This window comes from Polistes dominula, unplaced genomic scaffold (assembly GCF_049000335.1).
Source record: "Polistes dominula isolate Pdom_NZ unplaced genomic scaffold, Pdom_raw_medaka contig_15, whole genome shotgun sequence".
In the NCBI taxonomy this organism is placed as follows: Eukaryota; Metazoa; Arthropoda; class Insecta; order Hymenoptera; family Vespidae; genus Polistes; species Polistes dominula.
Window position 1 is genome coordinate 5,754,815 of NW_028300915.1, and position 27,156 is coordinate 5,781,970.

The following is a 27,156-nucleotide window of genomic DNA, read 5'->3' on the forward strand; positions in this document are numbered from 1 at the left end:
TTCAATTAGATCAATAATGTTATAACAATATTTTTGACAGAAATATGAGGATAACAGTGAATTATGTTTGAAAAGACGAAATATTACTATAGATATTATAAAATACACTGACATCTAAATGATTTCGTAATGTAATCATTTTATACAATTAAACGTTAGATGATAATAGACAATGATCTCCTAATTATGCAACTCGCATATACAGAATTTGCATGTATATACATTTAAGCGTACGTAGTTGCTTGCGTACGAATAGACACACATAGACAAGTTATATCGCTACGCTATTAATCATGATTAAACGATCCGAAGTACTATTATTCTACGAAATCCTTTGATGATAGGGCCAACGATAGTTTCGATGACGATGATGCATAGCGATTAATTTGAATTCTAGCTCAATTTTCCAATTAACTTTCACACGTGTGAACTATTTTCAAGAAAATTAGTTAAAACTTTGTCTATGAAATAAACTTCATTCTATATTCTTGAAAGATCGGGTGTATAAAATAATTTACATTTATAGTTTAATGTTTGAAGTAAGCTCACGAGTTATCTAATTTCCTTTAAACTTTTGCTTGCACAATTATTTGATCGATTAATTTTATATTAAATTTATAATTTCAAATTTTCTCGAAAATATATTCACTGAAACGAAAGAAATAAAAAACACAATTTATATTTAAATGTTCTTACGTGTCTATAAAATCACGACGAATTCGATCTATAAAAGTTTATTTCTTTCATAAAACCATGACATATATATGTACACGCAACGATAAATTTATGAGAAACACCAAGATCTTTACAGTAATATAATTTAATACTTGAAAGTTGTATATATATACAATCCTAAATACAGTCAAGCACTATTATTGTCTTTTCAATTTCGTTAGTGTGGGGTTCAGCAGAGAGAAATATAACTGACTGATGATAATATAATATAGTTTATTAAATTATGATGATGTGATGTTGAGCGGTATTTACAAAAGGTTTACAAAAAAGTGGCGTGGTTACAAAAAATACAGAATACAAAAAAAGTTATGAATATAAGATGGACTGACTAACTAATAAACTGATAAACTGGCTGATAAAATACGCAGACGAATATAACAGACTGAAAGTATAATTATTGAACTGAGAACTAAGGACTAAGTAACCGATACAGACAAACAGATATACAGACTGATACAGATTAAAAACTGATAGATTAAGAAACTCTTGAAGACTAAAGACTCTCACATATTTATATCATAAAAAAGTGACACCTCTTTGGAGAGGGAACGAGATTTTGAATACTATCGACCAATAGCAGAAGGATTCTCCCCCCATAGTCAACCGATGGGTACAGCTTTTGTTTTGATAAAGATCGTATGCAATAAGGAACTTCGTTTTTTTAACAACGAAATATCGCTTCCCCCAACTTCCGAGTGGATCTCCTTTCACCAAGATCGATAGCGTATTCAAACAGAAAATAAAATAAATGAAGAACCAAATATTAATATTATCGTCTAAGATAGCGTATTTAAACAGGAGATAAAATAAAGAAAGAACTATACATTAATTTTATCGCTTACATTAGCGTATTTTTTATGATTATATTTGTGGTATATCTCGTCGTTGTAAATATAAAAATGTTCTCTTTTCAGTCTAAGAGCTGGCTACATAAAAAGGTTTGTTATTGGTACACGATTCATTTCTATTGAAAAAGGTACCTTTGGTATAGCTGAACATAAATCTGTATGTTTGCCATCGCAGAAGCGTGGCTTAAAGCGGGGACGTACGATTGAAAACGTGAAATTTAGGTGTGAAAAAAATCACAAGGTACACGGATTCTAATTATGGAAAAAGCTTGTATTTATATTAAGAAAACGCGGAAAAATATTGGCAGACAGTTTGCTAGGGGCTAAAGTGCCGCCAGAGCGCGCCAAAGGGGTGTAAAAGTTAGTTAAAAAAAATTACAAAGTACATGAACAAAAACTATTTTATTTTATTATTTAAACATTAAGAAAACAATTTACTAAATGGCAGACAAAAATTTGGTGGCTAAAGCCTTGGCAGACGGCTTGAAAAAGCGTGCTAGAATAGAAAATTTGTAATCGCGCTCAACGTGCTGGATATTTAAGTATACATTAATTATTAATATTTATAAAATACTGAAACGAAAATTTTACTATTTTTACAACTTTAATTTTTAGGAAATATTGGGATTTTTTATGCTAATTATTGTTGCATAAATCAAGTTTTATTTAAACAATAAATAAACATTCGATAGTATTCGGCTTATTCGCGGCATCAATCTCAGAGCGGCAAAGATGGGCTAAAAATCATGGCATCCGATCGACCATAGTATCTCATACGTACGATATAACAGGATTAAAAAAAGGCAAGACATCACCAGCGATTAAGAAAAGCACCAAATTAAAAAAGAGTACACAGCTTCAAAATTTTATAGCTGTCTTGAAACAAAACATGAATCCTTTCAACAGCGAAGATATTCAGAACGATCAGTTACTTAATATTGCAACATGGCGAGCAGCGTCGCAAGAAGTAACTGAATTTTTATTGAGTGTTGAGAAAAATGGTCATCGCTTGAGAGAAACGTTCATTTCAGAATGTGCTGAATCTGATAGAAGGTAGATTTGAAATGACAATAAAGCAAAATAAAATATTCCATTTTGCTGCTGCGACTGAAAAGAGATTAGTGAGGGTGAATAATAAAGTTCAAGAGGTACAAGTGCAGCGTGACTTATTCTGATGTATGCTAGCTATATCGATGAATGAAAACACTAATGTTGAAAAAATTCTATCATACCCTCTAACACCCGTTCCAATGTGTATGTGTCACTTGGATGGTGACAAAACAGATAAATCTGCTCTATTTAAATGTTGGGAAAGAGATGTTCAAAGTAAGGCTCCGACTTATACCGACATTTGTTTAATAGATGGATTTTTTTTATCCATTATATTAAGGACTTGCCGATGACATTTATCAGTGTTTCGAAAAAAATACTGCAAATGGTAACTAACGACAAAGCCCATGAAATACACATAATTTTTGATAGATATTGGTCACCTTCTATCAAAGACTATGAAAGGTCACAACGAGAAGGTTTCTCTGGTAATCGCATGTATGCAATTTCTGGGCCAGAGCAAGCAAGACTAGCCGATTTTAATAAAGAGCTGAGAAACAGTTATTTTAAAGAAGCATTAGTGAATTTTTTAATAAATCACTGGAAACAGCAAGAAATGATTCCGTTTTTAGGAAATAAAAAAGTGCTACTTAATTTCGATAAATGCTATCAATATGAAATTCAAAATGAGAGAATTTTATTTTCAGTTAATGATAATTTTACGCTCGATTTGCACGAAGAAGCAGATACAAAAATTGTATACCACGCGTGCAATATTGAATCAACAGCAAATATTGTAATAAAATGCTCCGATACAGACATTTTAATTATAATATTAGCTAATATAATTAATGTTCGACAAGGTAGCAAAGTTTATATACAAACTGGAGTTTGGAATAGACAGAGAATCATTGACGTTTCAGCGTTGTATAAAACGTTAAGTGATTTATTCTGTCAATCATTGCCAGGATTTCATGCCTTAACTGGCTGCAATTTTAATCCTGCATTATTCAGGAAGGGAAAGCAACGCCCTTTACAGATACTCAGAAAGAACGAAGAGTTTCAACAAGCTTTTAATCAAATAGGCTCTGAAGACTGTGACGAAAATAGCGTATTTACGATGCTCGAGAAATTTGTTTGCAATTTATATAGTTTTAAGTCTATGAATTCTGTAAATAGTGCCCGATTCGCATTATTTTTAAAAACTTATAAAGTAAACGACTTAGACGAACCATTCTAGAAAAAAAATTACAGAATTCTTATGCTTCGACTTTACCGCCCAGCAAGGCTGAATTGACGCAGCATTTATTAAGAACAAAATATATTGCCACAATATGGAAAAATGCTTACAAACAAATACCGTCAATTTTAAAACCAGAGAATTGTGGATGGTTAATATCCGAAGACAAATATAAATTTAACTGGTTCGACGGACCGCAGCTGCCCAGTACGGTAAAAGATGTACTTAATACTGAAATTATTGAAGATAAAATACTTTATCATAGAATATATAAAATTTCTTTTTACTTTAATGTGTAAAAATCCTACTATATTTCAGGCGATGATGCAGGAATCGAATCTGAGGAAGATTCGATATATGAAAGTGAAGATGATTTTCCATCTAAGTCAGACACTGCTAGCGAAATTGAGTAGTATCTGTTAATATTTTTGCAGTATTCGATTAATAAAGATATGAATATATATAATATAATGTCACTTTCTGTCTTTCTAACAATATATTCACAGTATAATAATTTCATATTTATTCCATAATTAAATATAGCGTTAAGCCCAATAAAAAAGCTTGAATGATAACGCGCTTTTTCAAGCCGTCTGCCAAGGCTTTAGCCACCAAATTTTTGTCTGCCATTTAGTAAATTGTTTTCTTAATGTTTAAATAATAAAATAAAATAGTTTTTGTTCATGTACTTTGTAATTTTTTTTTAACTAACTTTTACACCCCTTTGGCGCGCTCTGGCGGCACTTTAGCCCCTAGCAAACTGTCTGCCAATATTTTTCCGCGTTTTCTTAATATAAATACAAGCTTTTTCCATAATTAGAATCCGTGTACCTTGTGATTTTTTTCACACCTAAATTTCACATTTTCAATCGTACGCCCCCGCTTTAAGCCACGCTTCTGCGATGGCAAACATACAGATTTATGTTCAGCTATACCAAAGGTACCTTTTTCAATAGAAATGAATCGTGTACCAATAACAAGCCTTTTTATGTAGCCAGCTCTCCGTCTATTATATTCTTCAAGTTCCTCAAATATTATTAAATACAAATCAGTAAAAGGAAATAAAAGTATACATATTTATAATTAAAAATATAAACAAAAAAAATGACAGAAGAGGGGAATTCCTGCAGATTTTTGCTATCCACTCTAAAACAACAATTGTAATTTTTTTATCTAAATTTTTAATATTTGCATACCTTTCATTACAACATTATGCTTTATGTTTTGCTCCGCGTAAAATATTACTTTTTTATCGTCAAAGTTTTCCCCGGTTTTTCTATCTCTTTCCTTTTCCTTTTCGTAGAATCAAAAGCAAACAACATCCTTCTCGGAGAGTTTCTTGCGAAATAAAAAAGAAAAGACTTAAGATATTATATCTTAAATTTTGTGAAATTGATAAATACGAAACGATCAATAGAAAGTAATCAAATATTTCTATCGAAAAATTCTATTTAAGGGTGAATCAAAATCCTATAATTTATCAAATTTCTCTGTTACTTGTTTAAGTTCAAGTAAAGGTTGTCTTGTGTCACGATCGGTGAAAGGGCGTCTTGATTAGAAATTCTAACCGCGTTATCGTCGGAGTATAATACGTGGGTATGGTTAAGATGTCGGTATTAACGAGGCAAGTGCACATTCTGAGAAAGCAGATGCTGAAGCTTAGTAGAGAATAAACGACGTAGTAGCGTTCGTCTTCGTAGAAATAAAGCACAGCATACAGCTGTGTGCCCTTTTAACGATCCTTCTTACCCTACGAATCCTTCTTCCAAGCAGTGAAATTTGTTTATGGTCTAACTTAAGTTAATCTATATGGTTTTTCCAAAATTATGTCAACCTATATATATACGTTTCTTTTTTTTTCATTACTTATGCAGGGAAAATACTATCTTTCCGGTCGCTATTGGGGTTGGAAATACGCTGTTTATCTACTTTACAATAACAACACGCGTTTTGAGTAAAATAAATGTCAATTTGAGTGCGGAAAGTTTACTTGTCGCACCCAAATTATACTTTCCACACGAAAATTGACGATAAAAAGAACACAATCAAAGTGTCAATATTGTAGGCGATAAGATTAATATGTAGTTCTTCATTTATTTTATTTCCTGTTTGAATACGCTATCGCTCGCTTCGCTCGTGCGCTCAACTTCGCTCTCGTGGACAATCATCAACAAATTTCCTAAATATTTCGTTCTCAAATTGTTCGAACATAACAATTAATTTAAACGGTAGTAAAACTAATTAAAAAATGTTGTTTTATTTGAACTTGATTGTTCGCAATTTGTATTAATGTGTTGTATTAGTGTTTGATTGTTAAAAAAATAAATTTACTTAAAATTTTTTAACTTTTTCAGTATTGTTTTGTGGAGAGGGGGGAGATTCCGCCCCCCAGCCCCCCCCCCGCCGAGGCTCTGCCCCTGGATCCCAATTATGTACCAAATATGTCCCCGCATTCGTAATGTAAAATAGCATATGCAACTAGTGCGCAGTTGTCGATTGCCCGCTCGAGCGAATACAACTTCGCTCTCGTGGGTAATCGACAACTTTCCGCACTAATTGCATAATATACTATTTCCTAATAATAAGAGAATCTTATTCTTTCTAGCTTTTTCTTCCTCTATTTTTTCTTCATTTATCTTTCTTTCCCCTCTACTCTTTTTTAACGTCAAGAACCTCACTCAAAGCATACCCTTGGGTACAGTCACCTTCTTACTATTGCTGAAACGTACTGAAAGAGTTACAACAGATTTTCCACAACTTCATCGAATACTAACGAGAAATTTTCCAATTTTTGGTTCATTACTAAACCTATATAAATATACTTTTATGTAAATAAATATATAAGAAGTATACTATATCATAGGTATATCCTAATAACCTAAGATATGTAGTTGTCGCATTAATTTTAGTTATGAAATTATACTTATATCTTTTACAGTTATTTTGTTATCAAAATTTCATCAATGCTATGAACAAAATATTACTTTATGAGATTTTTTTACGAGTAAATCGCGTGTTAAAAGTAACATGGAAAAGCTTTTAACTATATCTGTTAAGTAAAATAAAATTAAAATATTTAGATTAACCCCTTTTTTTTGACATTTACAACAACTATAATTAAACAATTTTTTTACGTTTTATTAATATACAGCACGTTTAAATATAATTATTTTCCAGCAATACTTTACATTACATGACAAATTGTAATTGCTATGTTATATTTCTCCGATAAAAAAATGTTAACTTTATAATTATTCACTACATACAGTGACAATTTATTCCCAGGTTCAATTGTTTCTACAACGAAAGCATAGTTACGACAAGCAAAGTCCTATTAAAAAGATTAATGATTTTTACAATAATTGGTAATAATTTCTTTCCAAGATATAATTTCCAAGCACATTTCTTGTTTCTACTTTAGCAGTGATCAAATGAAAATTTTATAAGTAACCGCTATACCTTGAGGCAAATTCCACTGTCGGGAATAATGCTAAAGTTGATGCTAACAATTTCGCTACTCCTCATACTTGCGATCCTTACTTAGCAAATTTAGGAACAAAAGTCAAATATTTCTTAGTATAATAGTTTGCCCATGTTAAATTATACAATTTTGTCCTATATGTCATAATAACCGAATAAAAATAATAATGACTAAAAGAAATAATAATGTTTCTAATATCGTTGTGAACAATCTTCAATTTGAAAAAAAGAAAAACACTGAAACCAAAAAAGATGCGGTGAATTTTGAAATAAGAAAACTATGACTATGAGTGATTCCTTCGATTTCTTCAATTACAAGTAATCTTTTGAATAATCGATTTTGTTTTGATCACATAATCAATAATCGAAATCATCGTAATATCTAAATCATAACAAACATTTCCTCTGCACATGTAAACCATATTAACTAGATCTATAACTAAGCTTAGAGATAATCGGTTCTAATACTCCTCAAGTACCTAGAAGATAATTCCGTTTCAAGTAAATTCAATAATATTGTCACTAATTATAATTACATCGAAATATATAGAACTGTGATATATTTTAACATCTTATATTTAAATTTCTTACATAATCTTTATTGATTAATATCCCATTAAAAATCTTCTATTTCAATTTGATTATCAACATATAAATCACAATAACGAATAGAATAATATTCCAATATGAACGTGTTTGAGATTTGTTTATATATTCCAAATACATGTTCCATATGTATATAAAAGATAGAGAAGAGGAGAGAAGTGATGAAGGGGAACGAGGGAGAAAGGAAGAGTTTTGATCACGTTCTAAACTTCTCTCTTCCTTTGATCCTCCAGTGAAACTCTATTAAATTTATTAAGTCTATACTGCGAAAACAAACAGCATCCCTTTGCTAGAAAATTTAAACTATAAGGTAATATCGTTGTTCTTATCAAAAAATGACACGATACTGAACTCTCGTTGTAGTTTTATAAATTTCGTAGAAAAGAATAATATTTTTCTCGACAAGTGTACCGCGCGAATCGTTTCCTCTTTCTGCCATCATATCGTCACGAAATTTCATACCCAATCCCACCTTCTCCTCCCCCTCTCCTCTCCATCCCCCGACGGACCACTTATTTTTCTTCCTTGTCACGTCCACTGCAACGAAACGTTCACACTGCTACGTACTTTTTCTTTTCTTCTCAACGTATTTCTTCATCCACCTCTTTTTATCTTAACCTGCCTCACTCTATTTCTCTATTTTCTTCTTTTTCTTTTTCTTCTTCTTCTTCTTCTTCTCTATTTTATTCAACTCTTTCGTTGAACAAAGTTCTTTGCTTCTTTTCTATATCTAAAGTCTCGCGAGCAACTCCTTGAAGAATCTAAGAAAGGAATTCGCTTTCTGTATTTCTCTCAAAGAGTTATAAGAAAACAGCACCGATCCTCAAAATATTCTACCACCCCTTTTACTTCACCCTTTAACCATCATCAAATCTCACCCTCTCTCTTTATAGTTTACCTATCGCGGTGGCTTCTGCCTTTACGAAAAGACGACGAAGCTTCGAATCTTTTTTGCGATATTTTCAAAGTACGTATTTATGTATCTTTCTTTTTCCGTCTCTCTCTCTCTCTCTTTCACTCACTCTTTTACTATCAGTTTATGTATATATATATATATATAATCTTCTTTCTTTTCGTTCTTTCTTTCTCACTTCTTTCCTTTCTTGATGCTACACCACTAAGGTAGCCTATGTATCTTCAAGCATACTAAAACGAAGACTCTGGAATCTCTTTCTTTCATGTCACGATCGTTCGTACCATGACCCTTTTCGAAATATCGAACGAACTACTTTTCAATACGAGCAATGTCTACAATAGTACGAAATGAAACGATCTCTGCTAATCTTTGAAACAAAACAGAAATAAGAAAAAAATACTTTCCCTACAAATATTATAAGTTTAAAATGATTTATATTATTGAGAATATAATTATACTTAAACCATATCGAAAAATGCATTTCAATAAATTTTTAATAGGTTCTTTTTTTAATACAATTTAATTCCATTATTTTTGTTTAGAACTTTTACGTTCTGAAATAAAATTCTTGAATTTTCAAACAAGTCGAGGAAGAATTTAAATCGAACTATCGTTTGTTACACATTGCTGTACTTTCTCAAACCCTTTGAGAAATGTGGAAAATTAATTAAAGTTAGTTTCTCTAGCGTTTTAAAGTTAACACGAATAAAATAACATACCCGATTTATAAAGCCTTTGTCGAAGAACAGTTTGTCGAAAGAATACAACAAAAGTTATTATATATAATAGTTTCATTTTACTTAGTTTTCAACATTTTCTATTACATAGACTATATAAGAATACATATTTAAGTGCGCAAATAAGAATTCGTATGAAACACATTTAAATGATCTTATATTTTAAATCTTCCATAATTACGTATATTTTAAATCTTCCATAATTTATTTCAAACATGAAATTATATAACAGAAAATTTATTTATAAAGAAAAGGAAGAAAGCCAAAAAGTCAGATAATAGGACGTAGAACTCGTTGCAACGTTTTACTTACAAAAAAGAAAAAAAGAAAACGATGTGTAATCCACGTTCCATTGAAACACGAAACGAAAAGCAAGACGGAAACTTTTTGACCTCGATAAAGTTTCCGTGCTGGAAAACGGTCAATAATACGGCCCTGCGAATGTAACCAGTCGGATAAAATAAAAACTGTCGTAATGCTGTACCTCTTATCATGATTAACACTTTGTACTCGAGAGGTTATTTTTGGTTACCACTCGATTTGATGTAGCAACTCTCGACAGATTTAACACGATGATCCGTTTGATAACGATATTTATTTAAATTGTTTAAAATCATTTCAGGATAGTTGTAAGAAATTCAACAAATATTGCGGGGAAATCGTCTCCAGTTGCTGGTTAATTTCTTCTGTCACATGCGTTATATTATAAATCTCATACTCCTTAACAATAAATTCGAGCAAATAATTAAAATTTATAGTGTAATAAAAATTTTTTATTGATTATTTAAAACTTGAAATACAATATTTTAACTTATCGACGCATATAAATCTTTTCATTTTTTTTTTTCAGAGGAAGTATTCAGCTCTAACAAAGCGTTATGGTTTTCACCTAACGGCTCGAAACTGGCTTTTGGATACTTCAATGATACCTTGACGCCGGTCATGAACATACCATTTTATGGATATCCAGGAAGTTTGACTTTCCAATACACGTCAGCTATACCAATTCACTATCCTAAGGTAAGCACTGAAACTCCGGTTAGCCTTCGAGTCATACACGAGTACGTTAGCCCCTTGAAACGCGTATATACTATAGCTATTGGCAAGGTATCCTTGTTCGGAGTATAAGTACTTCCGTCTATGATTAAATCCGTTGCGAGCTCAAAGAGAAACATTTATCTCGATTACTTATATTTAACATAATAGCCACACGTAATGCATTAATAATTTCAATATTTATGTATATTTTCTTTGCTTATACATATATATATATATATATATATTTTTTTGTTTTCTTTAATTACCTTTCTAATTTCTTTTTTATTTTTATATTTTTTTGTTTCATAAAAAGAGGTATCCTCTCTGAAATCGAATTTTCAATATTCTCATAAATATTTTGTTAATTTCGATAAGCAATCAAATACCACGATTTATTGACAATCCAATTAGCTGCAATCGTGCAAATTAATCGTACGCCTTGCATGAGTATCGTGTCACGCGCGCGTCACAAATGATTACATAGTCGTAGTTAGTTAATTGCTTTACGAGTCAACGATACTACCACCAGCATCGTTGTCGTCGTCGATCGATAGGAACACCTAACTACTTGTCGAATTTACGATTAAATTATTCTACTTATTAAGTATTAACTCTCATATATGTTCTAACACAGAGACAAACCTATCTTTGCACGTTTACACATGTGAATTTTTATTCTTTTAACTAATCGAGATGTCACGTTCGTTCTTATATTTAATGTAATTAATCTAATGATAGTTTATCTCGATACGGAAAAAAAAATTTATGAAAAATTAGTTCGCACGTGATGAAGGTGAAAATATCGTAGCACTTTAGAATGCCACGACCTTAAAGTGAACGTTCTCTCTCTCTCTCTCTCTATATATATATATCTGTCGTTGCGGTACCCTCGTTTAAAGATTAAAAGCTCTCTAACTAGAGTTTAAAGCTGAGAGTAGGAAATGAGAGAACCGACCGAGACATCTTTGCATTTTTCAACACTCTTTTGTAAGTCGCGATTAATGTCACGGGTTTAAAGAAAAAGAAAAAAAGAAAAACAGAGAGTGATGGTATCTCGCTATCAAGAAGAAAAGAAAGAAGAAAAGAAAAAAAATTACAAAATAAAATACCTAAGTCAATCCAACGTGAAGAAAAATCTATTAAAAATTTTGATATATATATATATATATATATATTTGTTTTATTTATTCGAAACACGTACGATATACGAAATGGTATTGTAGTATATATCTAGAGATACATAATATTATATAGTTCAATAAAAACTTACTTTGCAATTTTTCCCTTGTTCGATAAAAAGAATAAAAAATCACGGACTGATTTTTCAATCTGCGTTCAGCTCGACTTAAACAACACGTGACTTCCATTAAAAAGATCCCCCATCCTCATCCTTCTTCTTCTTTCAAGCTCCTCGATTTCCTTCCGAACGAAAAATCATTTTACTTGTCGGGAAAGAAGATTTAAAGGACGAAGAGACAGCAGCTTGCTTAAAGGGCCATTCTATGGGATTAAAAAAAACTACATCACTCTATCGGTGAGAGCTAACGCGTCCCGTTTTCACTGAGTGAGAGAGTGCGCTTTTAAAGAGACGCATCCCATTATTTCGACTTCAATTTCGCCCGTTAGAGAGAAAGAGAAAGAGAGAGATCGATTGAACGAAATTCAAATAATGGTTCGTAGAGAATTATTTTCATCTATCCCGTGCGAAAAACAAACAACAAATTGATAAATCATTTATCATCTCTTAGTAAAAAATAATTTCATTTGTTTCTTATTTTTGTATGATTCTTTTTTTATATTAAAAATTTGTTATCTCGTTTCAGAGTGGTACGACGAATCCTACCGTAAAATTGTTCTACGTTGATCTCGAGGAAGTGTTACGTGGTAACACAAGGTTAATCGAGATCGAGCATCCTCCGGAATTGTCGTCGGTGGAAAGGATATTGTCGGCTGTTGGTTTTCCTACCGACAATCACGTTTACGCAACTTGGATGAACAGAGTACAGAATATGGCGTACTTCCGGCTTTGCGACGTTGACAGCCACGTTCCAAATTGTACAACGGTAAGTACAATTCTCTCTCTATTTCTCTTTCTCTTTCTCTCTAAACCTTATTCTTGTTCCCGTGCTCTCTTCGAGGCCAATTTTACAACAGTAGAGAAACCCTTTTGCGTCCCTCAACAATTCTCGTTCCTTCTCTTCCCTTATGGATGCGACTAAAGTCGTAATTTTGACGACGTAACGCGACGTACGTGAATACATATACGTATATAAGATATATATATATATATATATATATATATATATATATATATATATATATATATATATATGTGCACACAAATTGTATACATTTCTCGTAGTACGTGATGATGTTAGTAGTCTTGCTCAACTCGCTTTGCGATATTCTAAAGCTACAGTGGGACCTGTCAAAGACGAATGTTGCGTAATTACACTTCGTCTAGTTCTCTCGCTTACTCTCTTTTCTCGTTTCTCACCATAGGATAGAAGGGGGGAGGGGAAGGGGCGGCAGGACCCCCATTTGAAAGCACGAAATTACGCGATCAGAAACGGCAAGGCTGTTCTCTACCTACGTTTCTTGGTTTATCTATCTATATATATATATATATGTGTGTGTGTATGTATATCTGCTTGAACGTTTGTTGTGTCGATAAGTTTACGAACGCTTGCTTACGTCGTTCCGCTAATTGATTTTCGTGAATCCACGTTCTGTCAACTGTAACATTTCAATTAATACTGTTATTCGATTAAACAGAGATCCGAGGGAATGATTTGACACAGACGAGACCACCACCGTAAATTGCTTCGATGGGAGGAAATCTTATTCGCCTTTTAAGAGAAACTCGATAAAGTGGACTTGATTGAAATTTGTGTACAGTTGCAAAATTGAAAATATCGAATACATACTTACTTTCTCTATCCCTCTCTCTTTCTCTCAATTTTTTTTTTTAAGAAAATAATTATGTTTATTTATATATTTCTTCAAAAAAAATTGAAAAATAGAAAAGTATAAAAAAAATAAAATTAAATATTCTTTTCAGGCTTTGACCTACATCGAAGAGAACGGTTGGGTGGAACAATTCGAAACGCCGTTGTTCAGCAAAAATGGCACTTCTTTCTTGTTAATATTACCGAGAAAGCAAGAGGATGGTACTGACTGGAGACATCTCGTTTTAGTTAAGAATGCAACCAGCGGAAGTCCGATTACGGTTTCTCTAACTTCCGGCTACTTCGTCGTGACTGAGATAGTTTCTTGGGATCAAGAGAATTCGTACGTGTGAGTATATGCTATGAATTCCTAAGTGCAAACCACAAATGTAGTACAACAAACTGCTTTATATAGAACTAAATTGTGCAGCTGTATTAGATAGGCCCGTCTCGATGATAGTCCTGGGATCGGCAATTAGTGTAAATGAATTATTATGAGAATTTGCATGACACTCTCGCGTTGATGCGAATTTCATTTTAATCGATAAACACTAACGTTTCTATATTCGGTTTTTCTTTTCTAGTTTGTTTTTTTTTTCACTTTTCCCCTTCTTTTTTTTTCGTTAACGATAAAAATCATTAAAAAATATATTTTAAAAAAAATAAATAAATGAAAGAATTGGAAAAATGATAAAAATTTTGTATATCAACAGTAGATGATAAACGAAAATAATATTTACGTTGTATCATCATTTATATTTCGTATTCTATTAACATTCTCCCCAAACCTCGTCACGAGTATATTTTCTGTAAATGCATATTTAACCGCGAAATTGGGGATAATCAATGGTTCCATACGGACCTTACGTACGTAGCGCACCAGAACGTAATATTCCTAAAGCACGCTAGTCCATCGATTAAATAATCATTAATAACTCTTTCACACGCTAATTGCTTTGCCGTTGAGGTCCAACGTTGCCTGTTATCCGCTAAGGGACGTTATTTTCATTATAAATTAATTAATCTTTCGACTATCGAAATTCCCTTTCTATAACGAAAATCGGGAACATTGGTTTATTATGAAGCTCGAAGGCTAAAGAAAATGTATTCATTACAATCACATAAAAAAAACTAGAACTTTTAAAGAAAGAATATAAAAATATGAATAAATATTTAATAAAAATATATATATATATGTAGTTAAGAATTCATTTAAGAAAATAGCAAGAATCATTTCTTCGAGTTAAGGAATATTAACCCACATTTTCGTTTTATTAACGCGATCATTCCGTCTCGAATTAGGATCTCAAAGTAAGGAATTAATCAGTGTCCCAAGAACTTAATCGAAACTCTGTAGGGTTCAAGTTTGCAAGAGCAACCGAATGAAACAAATTTACAAGATAACTTTCTCCGTGAGCGTGAATGAACATCGTACAAATTCATTCACCCTTTCTCTTTCGAACCAATCTTGACATATATTACAACCGCTTTTACTTGAAAATTAACATCTTAGAAACTGGAGTGCTAAATGAAACGACAGACCTTCATTTTCTTCTTTATCTTCTTTTTCGTACTCTCTTCATCCAACAAAGTTATATCGACTTTTATCTATCTATTTATTTATGAATACTGTATTTATCATGAATACGGTAATACGAATACATAATTGTCTACAATTCAATTTCAGTATTACAAATATATTTCAATTGTTATATGAAATTTATTGACGAATCAATTACACGAACTTAATTGAATAAGTAATATTTACATACGTATACATATTAGATGCAAAACATCGAATTTTCAAATTCGTTGCTAACACGACTCATTTAGTCTGCAGTAGCTATCATGAAGAATATAAGAGGGCTTATCCAGAAAGCTAAAGATATTCAGAAAGATAGTGAAGGAACGAAATGGTCCGGAAGTAATTTACGAAGTGAGAGCAGAATTTCTCCAAATTTTGTTCTCTCTCTCCCTCTCTTTCTCACTTTCTATCTTCCTTTGGGTTTCGGATATAGCAAAGAAAGAGATAGGAGATAGGTAAAAGGGAGGATAGTAGTCCACGGTGTAGATTTCTCCGCAAGAAGTCGCTGACTTAATTGCGCGTTCATAAATTAAATGAAATCTCCTACGAGTGACTGCGCGAATCCTGTTTTTCCGCGTCTGCTAATCCTTCCCGTTCAATGCTGAGTGCCGTTGTAAATACATCTTCTATCTCTTTCTCTTTCTATTTCTATTTCTCTTCTCTTACTCGTTCACATTTGAAGCCGAAACAGGAAGAAAAGCATCGTTTTCTATTTTCCCTGAAGTACCTACGATTATGAAAAACAAATATCCCAACTCTTCCTCTATCTTCCCATCGCGTTTTTCTTTCTACCACATTTTCCGGAATAAACGCACTCTACCTTTGTTATGCTTTGCCATGGTAAATATACGAGATATGCTTTAATATTCGAAAGGAACATCAAATCGAAGTTTCTTAACCCATTACGAAACAAGAATGTTAATTGCGATTTTATTTTCGATAACATATACAAATAGCTCACAGATAACGAGAAAATATGATAGGAAAAATCTTTCCTATAAAAAAAGTATTTATTTTTCAAAAAATCATACATACATATATATATATATGTGTGTGTGTGTGTGTGTGTGTGTGTGTGTGTGTGTTGCAGAAAAGCAACATACTTTTAGTTATGAAGTATGAAATTTCTTAAAACAATTGTTTCGTTTGTTATAACAAAGGGTAACCCCACATTTATTACAATTCGATTGCGTATATCTGCATCTCAAATTACTATGCTGTAAAAATGCAACGCAGTTCCGTAAAGGGTTAAATAGTGTTTCTATAGTATTACGATATAATGACATTTATTCAGTGCATTAATGAACATTGACAAAAATAAAATAGCATTTTGTAAGATATTTTAGAACATGCTTTTAAAGATTTTCGAAAAGGTGTTCTTTGAGGAGAATCCTTTGATCTATATACGATTACGATGTTGATTAGAATAATTTTTTTCTCCATCTTTTATTTTGTTTCCGTATGTTAATGAAAAAACGAATTAAACTGTTCGCGTCGATGGTTTAAGTAAATAAATAAAACAACAACTAATTGCCATGTAATCCCCTGAAAATTACACATGAGCAGTCTATGCAGAGTAAAGAGAGAAAGAGAGAGATTTTAAAACCCGCATTTTTGTGTGTCTTTTTTTTGTTCTTTTTTTCGCCCTATAATTAACTCGGCAGATACTCAGTCTCGATCTTCTTTTTCTTTACTTTTACGATTCGGTTTTCTTTCATTGGTGTGAAAAAGAGAGAGAGAAAAAGACGCAAACGCGAAATTTAAATTTGCAAATGACAAATATTTATGCAGTTCAACGTAAAGAGTATATATAGATATAATTTATTAAAGCAAAAAAAAAAGGAAAACAAAAGAGAAGGGAGTAGTAAAATTTGTCTGTGTACGTTTATTACAAATAGTACATCTCTTCATTCAAGAAAGAAGAATTATATCTTTCTGTTTATACTGTAATATCAAATAGAAAAATATTCGTAGATAAGGATATAAGACTTATGATCTTTTCTTTATATATATACTAGGGCTGCCCCGCCACGCGTTGCTGTGGCTCACAATCAGTCCGATACACACGTCTTTAAGTCAACGAATTACCTTATACCGCCATCTGTTAGAATCTTATCGAACTAACAGAGATAATCATGACTCTTTGTACATAAACAAACAATTGGCAATAAAATAATATTGCTATTATAAATTGAGATATAAGCTATCCTATCTTTCAAGTTGGATGAAACTGCACACAATGTGCAGAATTTTATTAAAATCGGTTCAGTAGTTTAGGAGTCCATTGTGGACAAACAACGTGACACATAATTTATATATATTTGTACTTTTAACGAACGTTCTCTCAACGATACTCGAATATATCCATTCAAGAATATTTGCTCCTTAAAAAATAAATTTTTTTGTTACTAACACGAGGATCACTATTTGCCCCACAAGTTCGTTGTCATGAAGTTTTTCAATCGTAACTTCTAGCGAAAAGGAGCATGGACAAATAAAAAAGAAAAAAAGAGCAAAATATAGAAGAAGAAGAAGAAGAAGAAGAAGAAGAAGAAGAAGGATTAAAAAGAGTGACATTTTCAGGAAAGAATGTGCGTATAGTAAAAGTAGCTCAGTGATGTAGTCTAAAAAAAAGAAGTAAATTTGACGAGGAAAAAAAAGGCAATTTTAATATTTTCTTTCTAAAGTAGATCCGTTCTACTTCGCGAGATAGGTTGGCTCGTCTATTACGTTCGTATCAAGGTTCACCAGCAGGTCAACTCAAGTAGCTGTTTTATCGTTCATGTTTTTCATTCTAAAGGTCTAGAAAGAGAGAGAGAGAGAGAAAGAGAGAAGGTTACGGTTTTGCTTAAAATGGTCTCACAATTACTACATCATTGCATCAAAGAGAAGCAACAGACTGTCATCCGTTTCTTCTTGCGGTTGGTAGGAAGCTTATGTTCGTTCAAAGACAAAAATTTACAAAAGAATGTTAAAGCAGTATAATAACAACTACTTACCCTGGAAATAAAGCTTGGTAGTAAAAGGAGAAAAAATGGGGGATCTGCTTCTTCTTTCCCTTTATTCTTTCTTGTATTTTCCTTTATCCTTTTTCTTTCTCTCTCTTTCTTCTTTCTTTATTTCGTTGCTTTATTTAAAATTAAAAAAGAACACTAACATAGAGAAACAAAAGGTAAGTAAAAAACAAACAGTTTTATCTAACCAACGTGGGCCAACGTGGAAACTCAACCAAAGTTGAGTTTCGAGATAGCGAAAAATAAAAGTAACGTTGAGCGAATCGATGAGAAAAAGATGATTTAAAAAAGGAAGAAGATGAAAGAGGAGGTGGTAAGGGTGAAGGGGTGGATGAGGTACCAACGAGGGATGAGTAAAGAAAGTGAAAAAAAAAAAGAAATAAAACTAACCATAAGATAAAAAGTGAAAGAAAAAAAATGAGTCATAGAGAGAAAAATGAAAAAAGAAATAACTGATGGAAAAAGAGTTGCAATAAAAAATCGAATGAAAGGAGTCGCCTTTAATTACAAAAAGGGAACGAGCTAATAGCTTTGAACCGAAAAGCTGATCGATAAATTTGTAACATGAAAATTTTCTTCGATGCTCGTTCAAAGAACTTGCTTTCGATTAGATTAAAATTATTCATAATGAACTAATTTGGTGAATGATTCTTTTTTTTTTCAATGATTTTACGAATACAAAATTTATATTCGTCTTAAGGAGATAAATAAAGAAAAATAACACGAATACGAAAGGGCGCGGGGAGAAGGGGGGGGGGGAGAAAAATACTAAATCTGTTGCAATTTCATGTAGAGAGTGATGAATTTCTGAAGTGAATTGCTTGCGAGAAGATAGGAAAGTTGGATAAGCAACTCTGTTAGAGAAACGTGCAAGAGATAAAGCATGTGCGAAGGCACGCGCTTTTTTTCAACGAACTTTGCGGAAACATTTACGTTGCTACGAGATTCACTGTGCTGTTCATTCTTTTGGGAAATTTTTATATCATATTTACTAACTTAGAAATTTAAGTCTTTCTCTTATAATATACCCCCACCCCCACATTACGTAATAACTTGAGTACTATAAATGATTAAGAATGATCACTTTTGTAATTTCGATACGAGTAATATAAAATGATATATTATAAATAAACTCCCATATAATTCGATACTCGTAAAACTTATTACATTTTGTAAATGCAATAATTTCCTAATAAATTTGACTATTTTAATATACAAAATGAAGAAAATAAAATTAGACATAATAATAATCATCAATCTAAACTATTATTTATATTATTCGCATTTTACAAAGATAAATTATTTTATAATACAATTCTGTATTATAAAATAAAATAAAATTTCGCGTACTAACGAGGAAGTCTTTTGGTATACACGAGTGATAAAATAGACAAGTAAATGTTATTAAATTATCCTTTAAACTTGGATTATTTTTAATTCCTTGTTAGACATCTTAAAAGTTAATATTCTTTCGGGGAAAAATTTGAAAACGGAAAACATTATGCTCGATCAAAAGCAAAGTAAAACTCATTTGTATCGTTACTCGCGCATAGTTAATGAACTTAACCGAGTTAGTTCGTTATATATCATGCAACTCATCGGTACTACTCTAGAAGCGTACAAGAAGGAAACAGGTTGGTTGTAGGATGCGGAGTAATGCGCATGAATTAATCATTAAGGCGATATAAACGCGAAGGGTTAAGGAAGGAGTGTTTAGGGTGAGAGAGATGCTCTTGGTATTCGGAAGTTATTCGCTGATGCTGCATTTACGGTTCGCGCATGCTTCAACACGATACTCAATGTAGTACAAGTCAAACATGTTTAAACACCCGATATATGAAGATTGATCAAAGAGAATACGAAACAGATATTAAAAAGTTTATAAGTTCTATAAACAAAGAAAATTGCATTTCTAATTTCTCAACGATTCTTTTCAAGAAAAAAAGAAACAAAGAAAAAGAACAAGTCTAAGAAAATAATGGTGAAATTTATTAGTTATTTTATTCTTAAATATATATGAATATTCAAAAATATTCAATCGTTTTTAAAATGTTTTTCATACATCTTTCACTTACGAGATTAATTTAAACAACTTGTATACATGTATATATTTATATAAATACCTTTTTTTTTCTTTTTTTCAAATTAAATTATAAATCGTTTGTTCGGTAATTACAGAACAAAATATTAATTTGACGATATTCTAATAATAAAGGATAAAATCAATTACATGCGATATACATGCTCGGTATGTTTCAATTTCTATATTGAAAAAAAATAAAATAGATAAAAACCATGTTTTTAAAAGAACAGACAATTACATACAATAATCCTATTCCTTTCTTTTATCAAAGAAAATGAATTTTATTGACTACTTTTATGGAATATTAGAACCTTAAATTATAAGAAATTACTACTCATTTCGCTTCTCTTTCATTAACACGTACGATAATAAACGCACAAGTACTTTACATTTGAAAAGTGTTCTTTTGAAAAGTAGCAATTAGAAACTATTGAAGTTGGTACACTTAAAGAAGCAATTCGAGTATAGGAATAACTAGATGTTAAGAAAAAAACGAATTAAATGGTCACGCATATATTTCTTACCATTTACTACGATCCAAGTTTAATTGCAAAGTGAGTATTTTGAACGAAAGTAGTGAAAGTGCCTTGTGTAGTCAACATCTCGTGAAAAATGTTAACTCATTCTAAACTTTAGTGATAGAAAATATAATTTTTTTTAAATGAAACTTATTCGGTTACGGTAAAGATAACATTTTATGAAAAGATATGAAAATATAAATAGAGAAAGAAAAAAAGAAAGTGAAAGTGAAATATAACTCATAATAGATCGACAATTAAACGAAATTATGAAGGTCTAGTTTAGTTACTATGTATGTACGTGTTTGTATGTATGAGATACTTCGATCGATAATTATTACAAGATGCGTTTGTTTATGCAAATATTAGCAAAATATATTAGAAAATATTCGATATACCTTAAATGATTGTTAATAATTCCAAGGAAATGTGTATTGTAGTCTAAAAGCACTGAATATAAGTTTGACGTACTTTCCTCTTCAAAATCCACCGTTAAACTGGCTCGTTGTCCTCTACGAAAGTTACTTTATTGAATGTTGTTTATATTACTTTCCTAAGGCTTCCTATACAGAATACATATAATATTCGAAATAAATAGAATTTATTCCTTTTCAAAGTCACATAAACAAACAAAATTATAATTGATTTTTAAGTACGAACATTGTATGGACTTAATCTGATAAAATTTAATACACACTTTAACTTCTAATAATAATATAATTAATATTTTAAATTTTAAATTAATCGATAAAAAGTAATAAAAACATAAATCAATTTACAAATATTAAAATTGTTTTTTAACTTTATTTCATAAAGCAAGAGTCTAATAATTTGTTCATATTTCGTGGAATTTCGAGGGCTGTAGTTTAACGTTAATCGTTCGTTTAACGATAATCGAGCATCCCGATTGTTTTAAATTCTCATTTTATCCACATTATTCAAATTGTTTGATATAACAAATTAAAACAATTTCTATTTTAATAAGCGTGAAAACTCGTTTTACAATGATATCTCTATCTGTCATATTGGATCCAATTAAAAGCCAAAGACAATTGTGAATCTTACGTTCGTGTAGCACAACCTTTCTAAAGGAAATTTCACGAAACGATCAAATCGAAGGAAACTAAGGTAAACCGCGTTTTGGAACTTTCCATGGTTTCCTTCATTTTACCTTTGATCTAACCAACAAACTTTCTTCGACTCTGAGTATTATTAAAGTATGAAGAGAATAAAGTGAAAGGGAAAGTCAGTAATTCAATCTTATAAGATAATGGTTCTGAAATTCTACTTCGAAATCTCTACTTTGGCCCTTTTACTTCTCTCTTACTTCCATTATCTGTCTCTATTCTCTCTTTGCTTCTCACTTAACATCTATGCAGTAACCATTGAAGCAAAGCAACCGACTGAGTACTCGAGCAGAGCAGTAGTTTCGCGAAACTGGCAAGATGGATGAGTCTGCGGGTCATTCAAATTGGATTAATTTGAGCATGCTGTTAATTTGGCCTATCGCATCAATCTTAAAGGACCTCGTCTACTCTTCCTTATAATCTCTCTCTCTCTCACACACACTTACTCATTCAGTCACTCACTCACTTACTCATTCATTCATTCATTCATCCACATTCGCTCACTCGCTATTCGTTTCTTACATAAATAACTTACTCGAATTCGTGACACTCGATGTCGATTCACTTTTCGTCTTTTGCTAAACGAGGATCGATTGATCTTCTACTAATCTATAAATAACTATCGAAGAAAATGTTCTTCGAAAGAGAATGAAAATTCTTAAGGAAACTTTAGAAAATAATCACCATTTATTTCTTTTTTATATTTTTATCAAAGATTTCAAGTAATATCTACTCTATCGAGTTAAGAATTAAAAATTCAATTTTCTTGACTGCGTAATAACTTTAACAAGAAATTCCAGATGTACTTCGTCCTTTGCCTCTGAATAAATGAATATAAGAATTCGTCTTTATTCGGTCATTAAATAACCACTATTCGTTTTATAAAAAGTATTATAAAAAGTCTTGAAAGTTCGTGGCACGAGAAGAGTTTTATCATTTAAAAAATATTTTTGTGAAATTTAATAGCTAAGAAATTTTATCTATTCCAAAATGACAACTTTTAAAGGAGTATTGTCCTTCGAATATTAGCTTTTCCTCTCTCTTTATTTCAACTAAGAAAACGTTTTCTTTGGGTTAGTTAGGTATGTGTCTTATGAAAGGCTTTGAACATAGTAATTTCAAGTTAGCGAAGCTTTGATGCATCTGCGCTTGAATTCTCTTCTCTTCACAAAGAGAGAAAGAGAGAGGAAGGGAAGGAGTGGGGAAAGAGAAATATAGGAGTGTTATCGTTTAGGAAACGTGATAACACACAGTAAAACGACCCACTTTTCCAATATTACCACGGGTAGGTGCGTATTTCAATACTCTTTGATTTCCGAAGTAAACGTGATTTGAACTATATCGAATTTTGTATTGTTGTTGTTGTTGTTATTTGAATTTAAAAGTTTACGACCGATATCCGGTTTATATTTGTTTTCAAAATAATGAAAATAAAAACGATTATACGTATATATTTCGTGTTTCAAAGTCAAAAATAAATGAAATTTTTTCATTTCTTTTGTGAAAAACATTGCTTAATGTATTTTAAAAAATGTGTTATTGTATTTAACAAAATTCATTTTACCAATATTCATAAATCTGATTCGATATAAATTCGGAAAACGTGTATCACGTTAAAAACATTTCTATTAACAATTGCAAATATGCGTTGTGAGCGTAGATTAAAATTATATTAAAATTATTAATACAACGAACGGAACGAAACGAAACGAAACGTTGGATCCGGAATGATTTCGACGAACTTTCGAAGTTTGGATAAACAAACTAGTATTCTATCTCATATTTGCAAATTTACACGTATCGATCAGATAGTTTCAAAGTATAACAACACGCGAACAAGTATTATTAAAATGAACACGCGCGTATATTCTATAAATAACCAACAAAATAATATCTCGCTTTGCAATTCAAACGTTAAAAAAAATATTTATGGTCAATGGTAACCTTGCTTCGAAAATATATTATAATATAATAATAATCGTAATACATATCGTATCTAGTTCCTTTTATTTTCCTTCCTTTCATTTTTTAATTTGATTTTTTGTTTAATTAGATCAATTTTAATAAAAAAAAATTTATAAAATTATCGTAACGTGAAATAGCCGAATGATCTTATAAGAAATTTGTAACGTGTATACTAATAAAAAAATTTGTTTTAATCGTTTCAGATATTATCTTGCCACGTCCGAGAATAAGACGGAACAACAACATTTGTACAGACTGTCTCTGTCGACGACGAACGCAAAACCTAAATGTCTCAGCTGCGACATCCTCAGAGAATCCGATGGCACCCGTTGTTTGTACAATACTGCCAAGTTCTCCACCGACAATTCATATTACGTGCTAACCTGCGCTGGACCGGGTGTACCAGAAATTTTCATTTATGACAGAGTAAGTATTATTCTTTTATAAATATTTCATTTTTCTTTCTTCTTTTTTCTCTAATTATTACACACTATCGATGTACTATATACCTGTAGATTAAAAATCGCGAATATAAATCCTCATTAAATTATTTTAATTTGACTTATGTCAAAATAAACAAATTACATATAGCATGATGTTGATTTTGATAAAAAAAGAGAGAAAGAAATACTTGTAAGTCGTATACGATTTAAACGATAACGATGTTTCCAATTAAATCGACAAAGTAAAAGATTTTTCATAAATATAAAACTCACGAATATTATACGAGAAATATCCTTTAAGCTTTCTATAGAAAATATACTCTGTTACGAGTTATTAAAGTTTACGTAAGCTAAAAGAAAAAAGAAAAAAGAAAAAAAAGAGATCTCTTCTCGAGGTAGCTTTGGTCAAAGAAAAACACTTTAAAAAGGGCTGGAGAAACAATAGTAGTGATTGACAATTATCGAAGACATTCGAGAAGGTACAAGAGAAAAGTATTCTTTCAGTGAAAAGCATACGACTCGTCGACTCAGTGACGGATCCATCAAACAGAACTGAAAATGGAAGCAGAAGCTTCCTACGGTACTTACGGGTCAAAGAGAAGCTCGTTTACTCCCCGTCAAGCCTACTTTTACCGAGTGGAAATCTTCCAGTCGTACTACCCGTACAACCTCTTCCACCTTTTTCTTTGTCTCTTTCTCTTTCTCTCTCTGTCTATCTCGTTATATGTTTCGCTTTTTTCTTCTTATTTCTTTTTTCTCACTAAGGAAAACGTACATTTTCCACTATTTCACGATCAAACTGATTTATGAATTCATGAACTCTATATATATTCCATTAATGATTGAAAATAACATTTCTTTTATCGATTTTTTATTTAATTTAGTAATTTATTAAATTATTGGATTATAACTTACTCGAGCTTTCAATCCTATCATTAATTATATATAACTTTCAATATAATCACAATAATCACTGAATTTAATTCGATCGTATTTCTATAAAAAAAAAAAAAAGAAAGAATTAATTAAAAGAGCAACTGTTTTTATGACAATTTAAAAAACATTGTACAAAATCAACATAAGTACGTCTCTAATTATCTAACAAAAAAATCAACTCTTGTATTAAAACGACAAAAGGATTTAAAACTGAAATAAAACGTTGTAAACGTTTCTTTATCTATTCGTATTTTCCCACAAAATGAATCTCAAGCAATATCGATAATCTCTTAATTCGAACTTCTTAACGTTCATTCCGTGAAATAAGATTCTTAACAAGCAAATGCGTCGACTATTGCCATTATAATCGAATTAACACCTGGTGAATGGATAAGGAGGAAGGAAATAAGGGAAAATAAGAAAATTAGAAAAAGCTTCTAGTACCGGATGAGCCATGAAAGTAAAAGAGAAAGAGAGAAGAAGAAGAAGAAGAGTAGAAACGGGTAAAGGTGTGGGACAATTTTATCGCGATCGAAAGAGACAAAAAGGCACGAAGGCGAAGATCTGACTAGTCTGCATCTTTATCGTTTACTTCAACACGACTGGATAGTGCCGGTAATTAGTTTTCCTCAGACTGCTCCGGTAATTACGTCGGTTGCCTTCCTTTTTCTGTATATGTATATTTGTCAGAATAGGATGATGAATGATAGGATGAGATAAAAAAATATATAAATTGTAAGAAATGGAGGAAGAAACGAAAAAATAATAATTCTTGTACTACTGTAACTACGAGTTACTCCATTACGCCTTTTTTTTTATTTTGAAATCTTAATCTTAAAATAAGCGAACCATTTTATCGAATAACTCATACACAGTTTCTTTAAAAATGATTTCTTCTTTGATATATCATACTATTTCTTTAAGTTTGTAAAGATAAACGCAGTATAATGTTTCGAGATAAATCAAATTAAGATTGCAAGTTATTTAAAATCTACTGTTATTGAAGTTAGAAAAAGAAAAAGAAGTTGTTTTTTGAAAGATAATGTTTTAAGAACATTAATTGTAGTTTGATTTTTAGATTGTTTGTTTTCCGTTAATAATTCAAAATAAATCAAACTTCCGTCCGTGTTGGTATAGTGCTTAGAAATGTAATTGTTAAAATATGTTTAGTTTAGAAATAGAGAAGTGAAAGGCCAAATCAAATTAAGTGTACTTTTGTAACTGAAAAGATCTGTTGAATACATTTAATTAATATTGGTAAAAAAACAATGATTTAATTATTAGAAAATAATGATTCCATGATGTTCTTGTATAATTGGACCGATCTGGTAAGAAATTTAATTTTGCGTGTTAATGTGTCCGTATTTATAAATCAATTAAAAATTCCTATTACTGTTTTTGTTTCAGAGTGGTAAAAATATAGCTACCTGGGAAGACAACAAAGGCGTTGCAGAATTATTGGCATCAAAGGCTCAGCCGATTGACCATAGGTACAAAATACCCGTTCCTGGTGGTTTTAATGCCAAGGTGAGGCTTCTGATCCCACCCGATGCTGATTTGAGTGGTGCCACCAAGTATCCTATGCTGGTTTACGTGTAAGTTATTCGGTTATTCCAACCCTTTAATACATCCCCATAACCTTACCCTATATCTCCTAATTTAATTATGTTTTATTACTAATTATTTACATTTTGTTTTAATTCTAATCATTTTTTATTTCGATTTATATTCATAATTGAGTTCGCTTACGATCGATCACAGTTAAAAAAAAAATTTCGTATAAAATCAGGAACGTAAAATAATTGAATGACTGAAAAAGAAACGAATATAAGTAACATTGTTTTTTTTTAATTTGAAATGAGTGCATAACTACAAACTAGACACTCA

General features: G+C 31.2%; 1 protein-coding gene and 1 long non-coding RNA gene across 16 annotated transcripts in view; one reads left to right on the forward strand and one right to left on the reverse strand.

Annotated features, from left to right (window-relative positions):
• Window positions 1–27,156, forward strand: part of LOC107071056 (dipeptidyl peptidase 4 omega) — a 290,948-nt gene that overhangs the window by 254,205 nt on the left and 9,587 nt on the right. For all 13 annotated transcript variants that reach the window (XM_015329736.2, XM_089170285.1, XM_015329763.2 and 10 more), the window contains 5 exons: window positions 10,463–10,632; window positions 12,474–12,713; window positions 13,712–13,947; window positions 24,094–24,316; window positions 26,677–26,864. In XM_015329736.2, coding sequence (XP_015185222.1) covers window positions 10,463–10,632; window positions 12,474–12,713; window positions 13,712–13,947; window positions 24,094–24,316; window positions 26,677–26,864 — 1,057 coding nt within the window. The remainder of the gene's footprint in view (window positions 1–10,462; window positions 10,633–12,473; window positions 12,714–13,711; window positions 13,948–24,093; window positions 24,317–26,676; window positions 26,865–27,156) is intronic.
• The window catches only part of LOC107071121 (uncharacterized), a 48,795-nt gene that overhangs the window by 14,489 nt on the left and 7,150 nt on the right, over window positions 1–27,156 (reverse strand). The window lies entirely within an intron of this gene.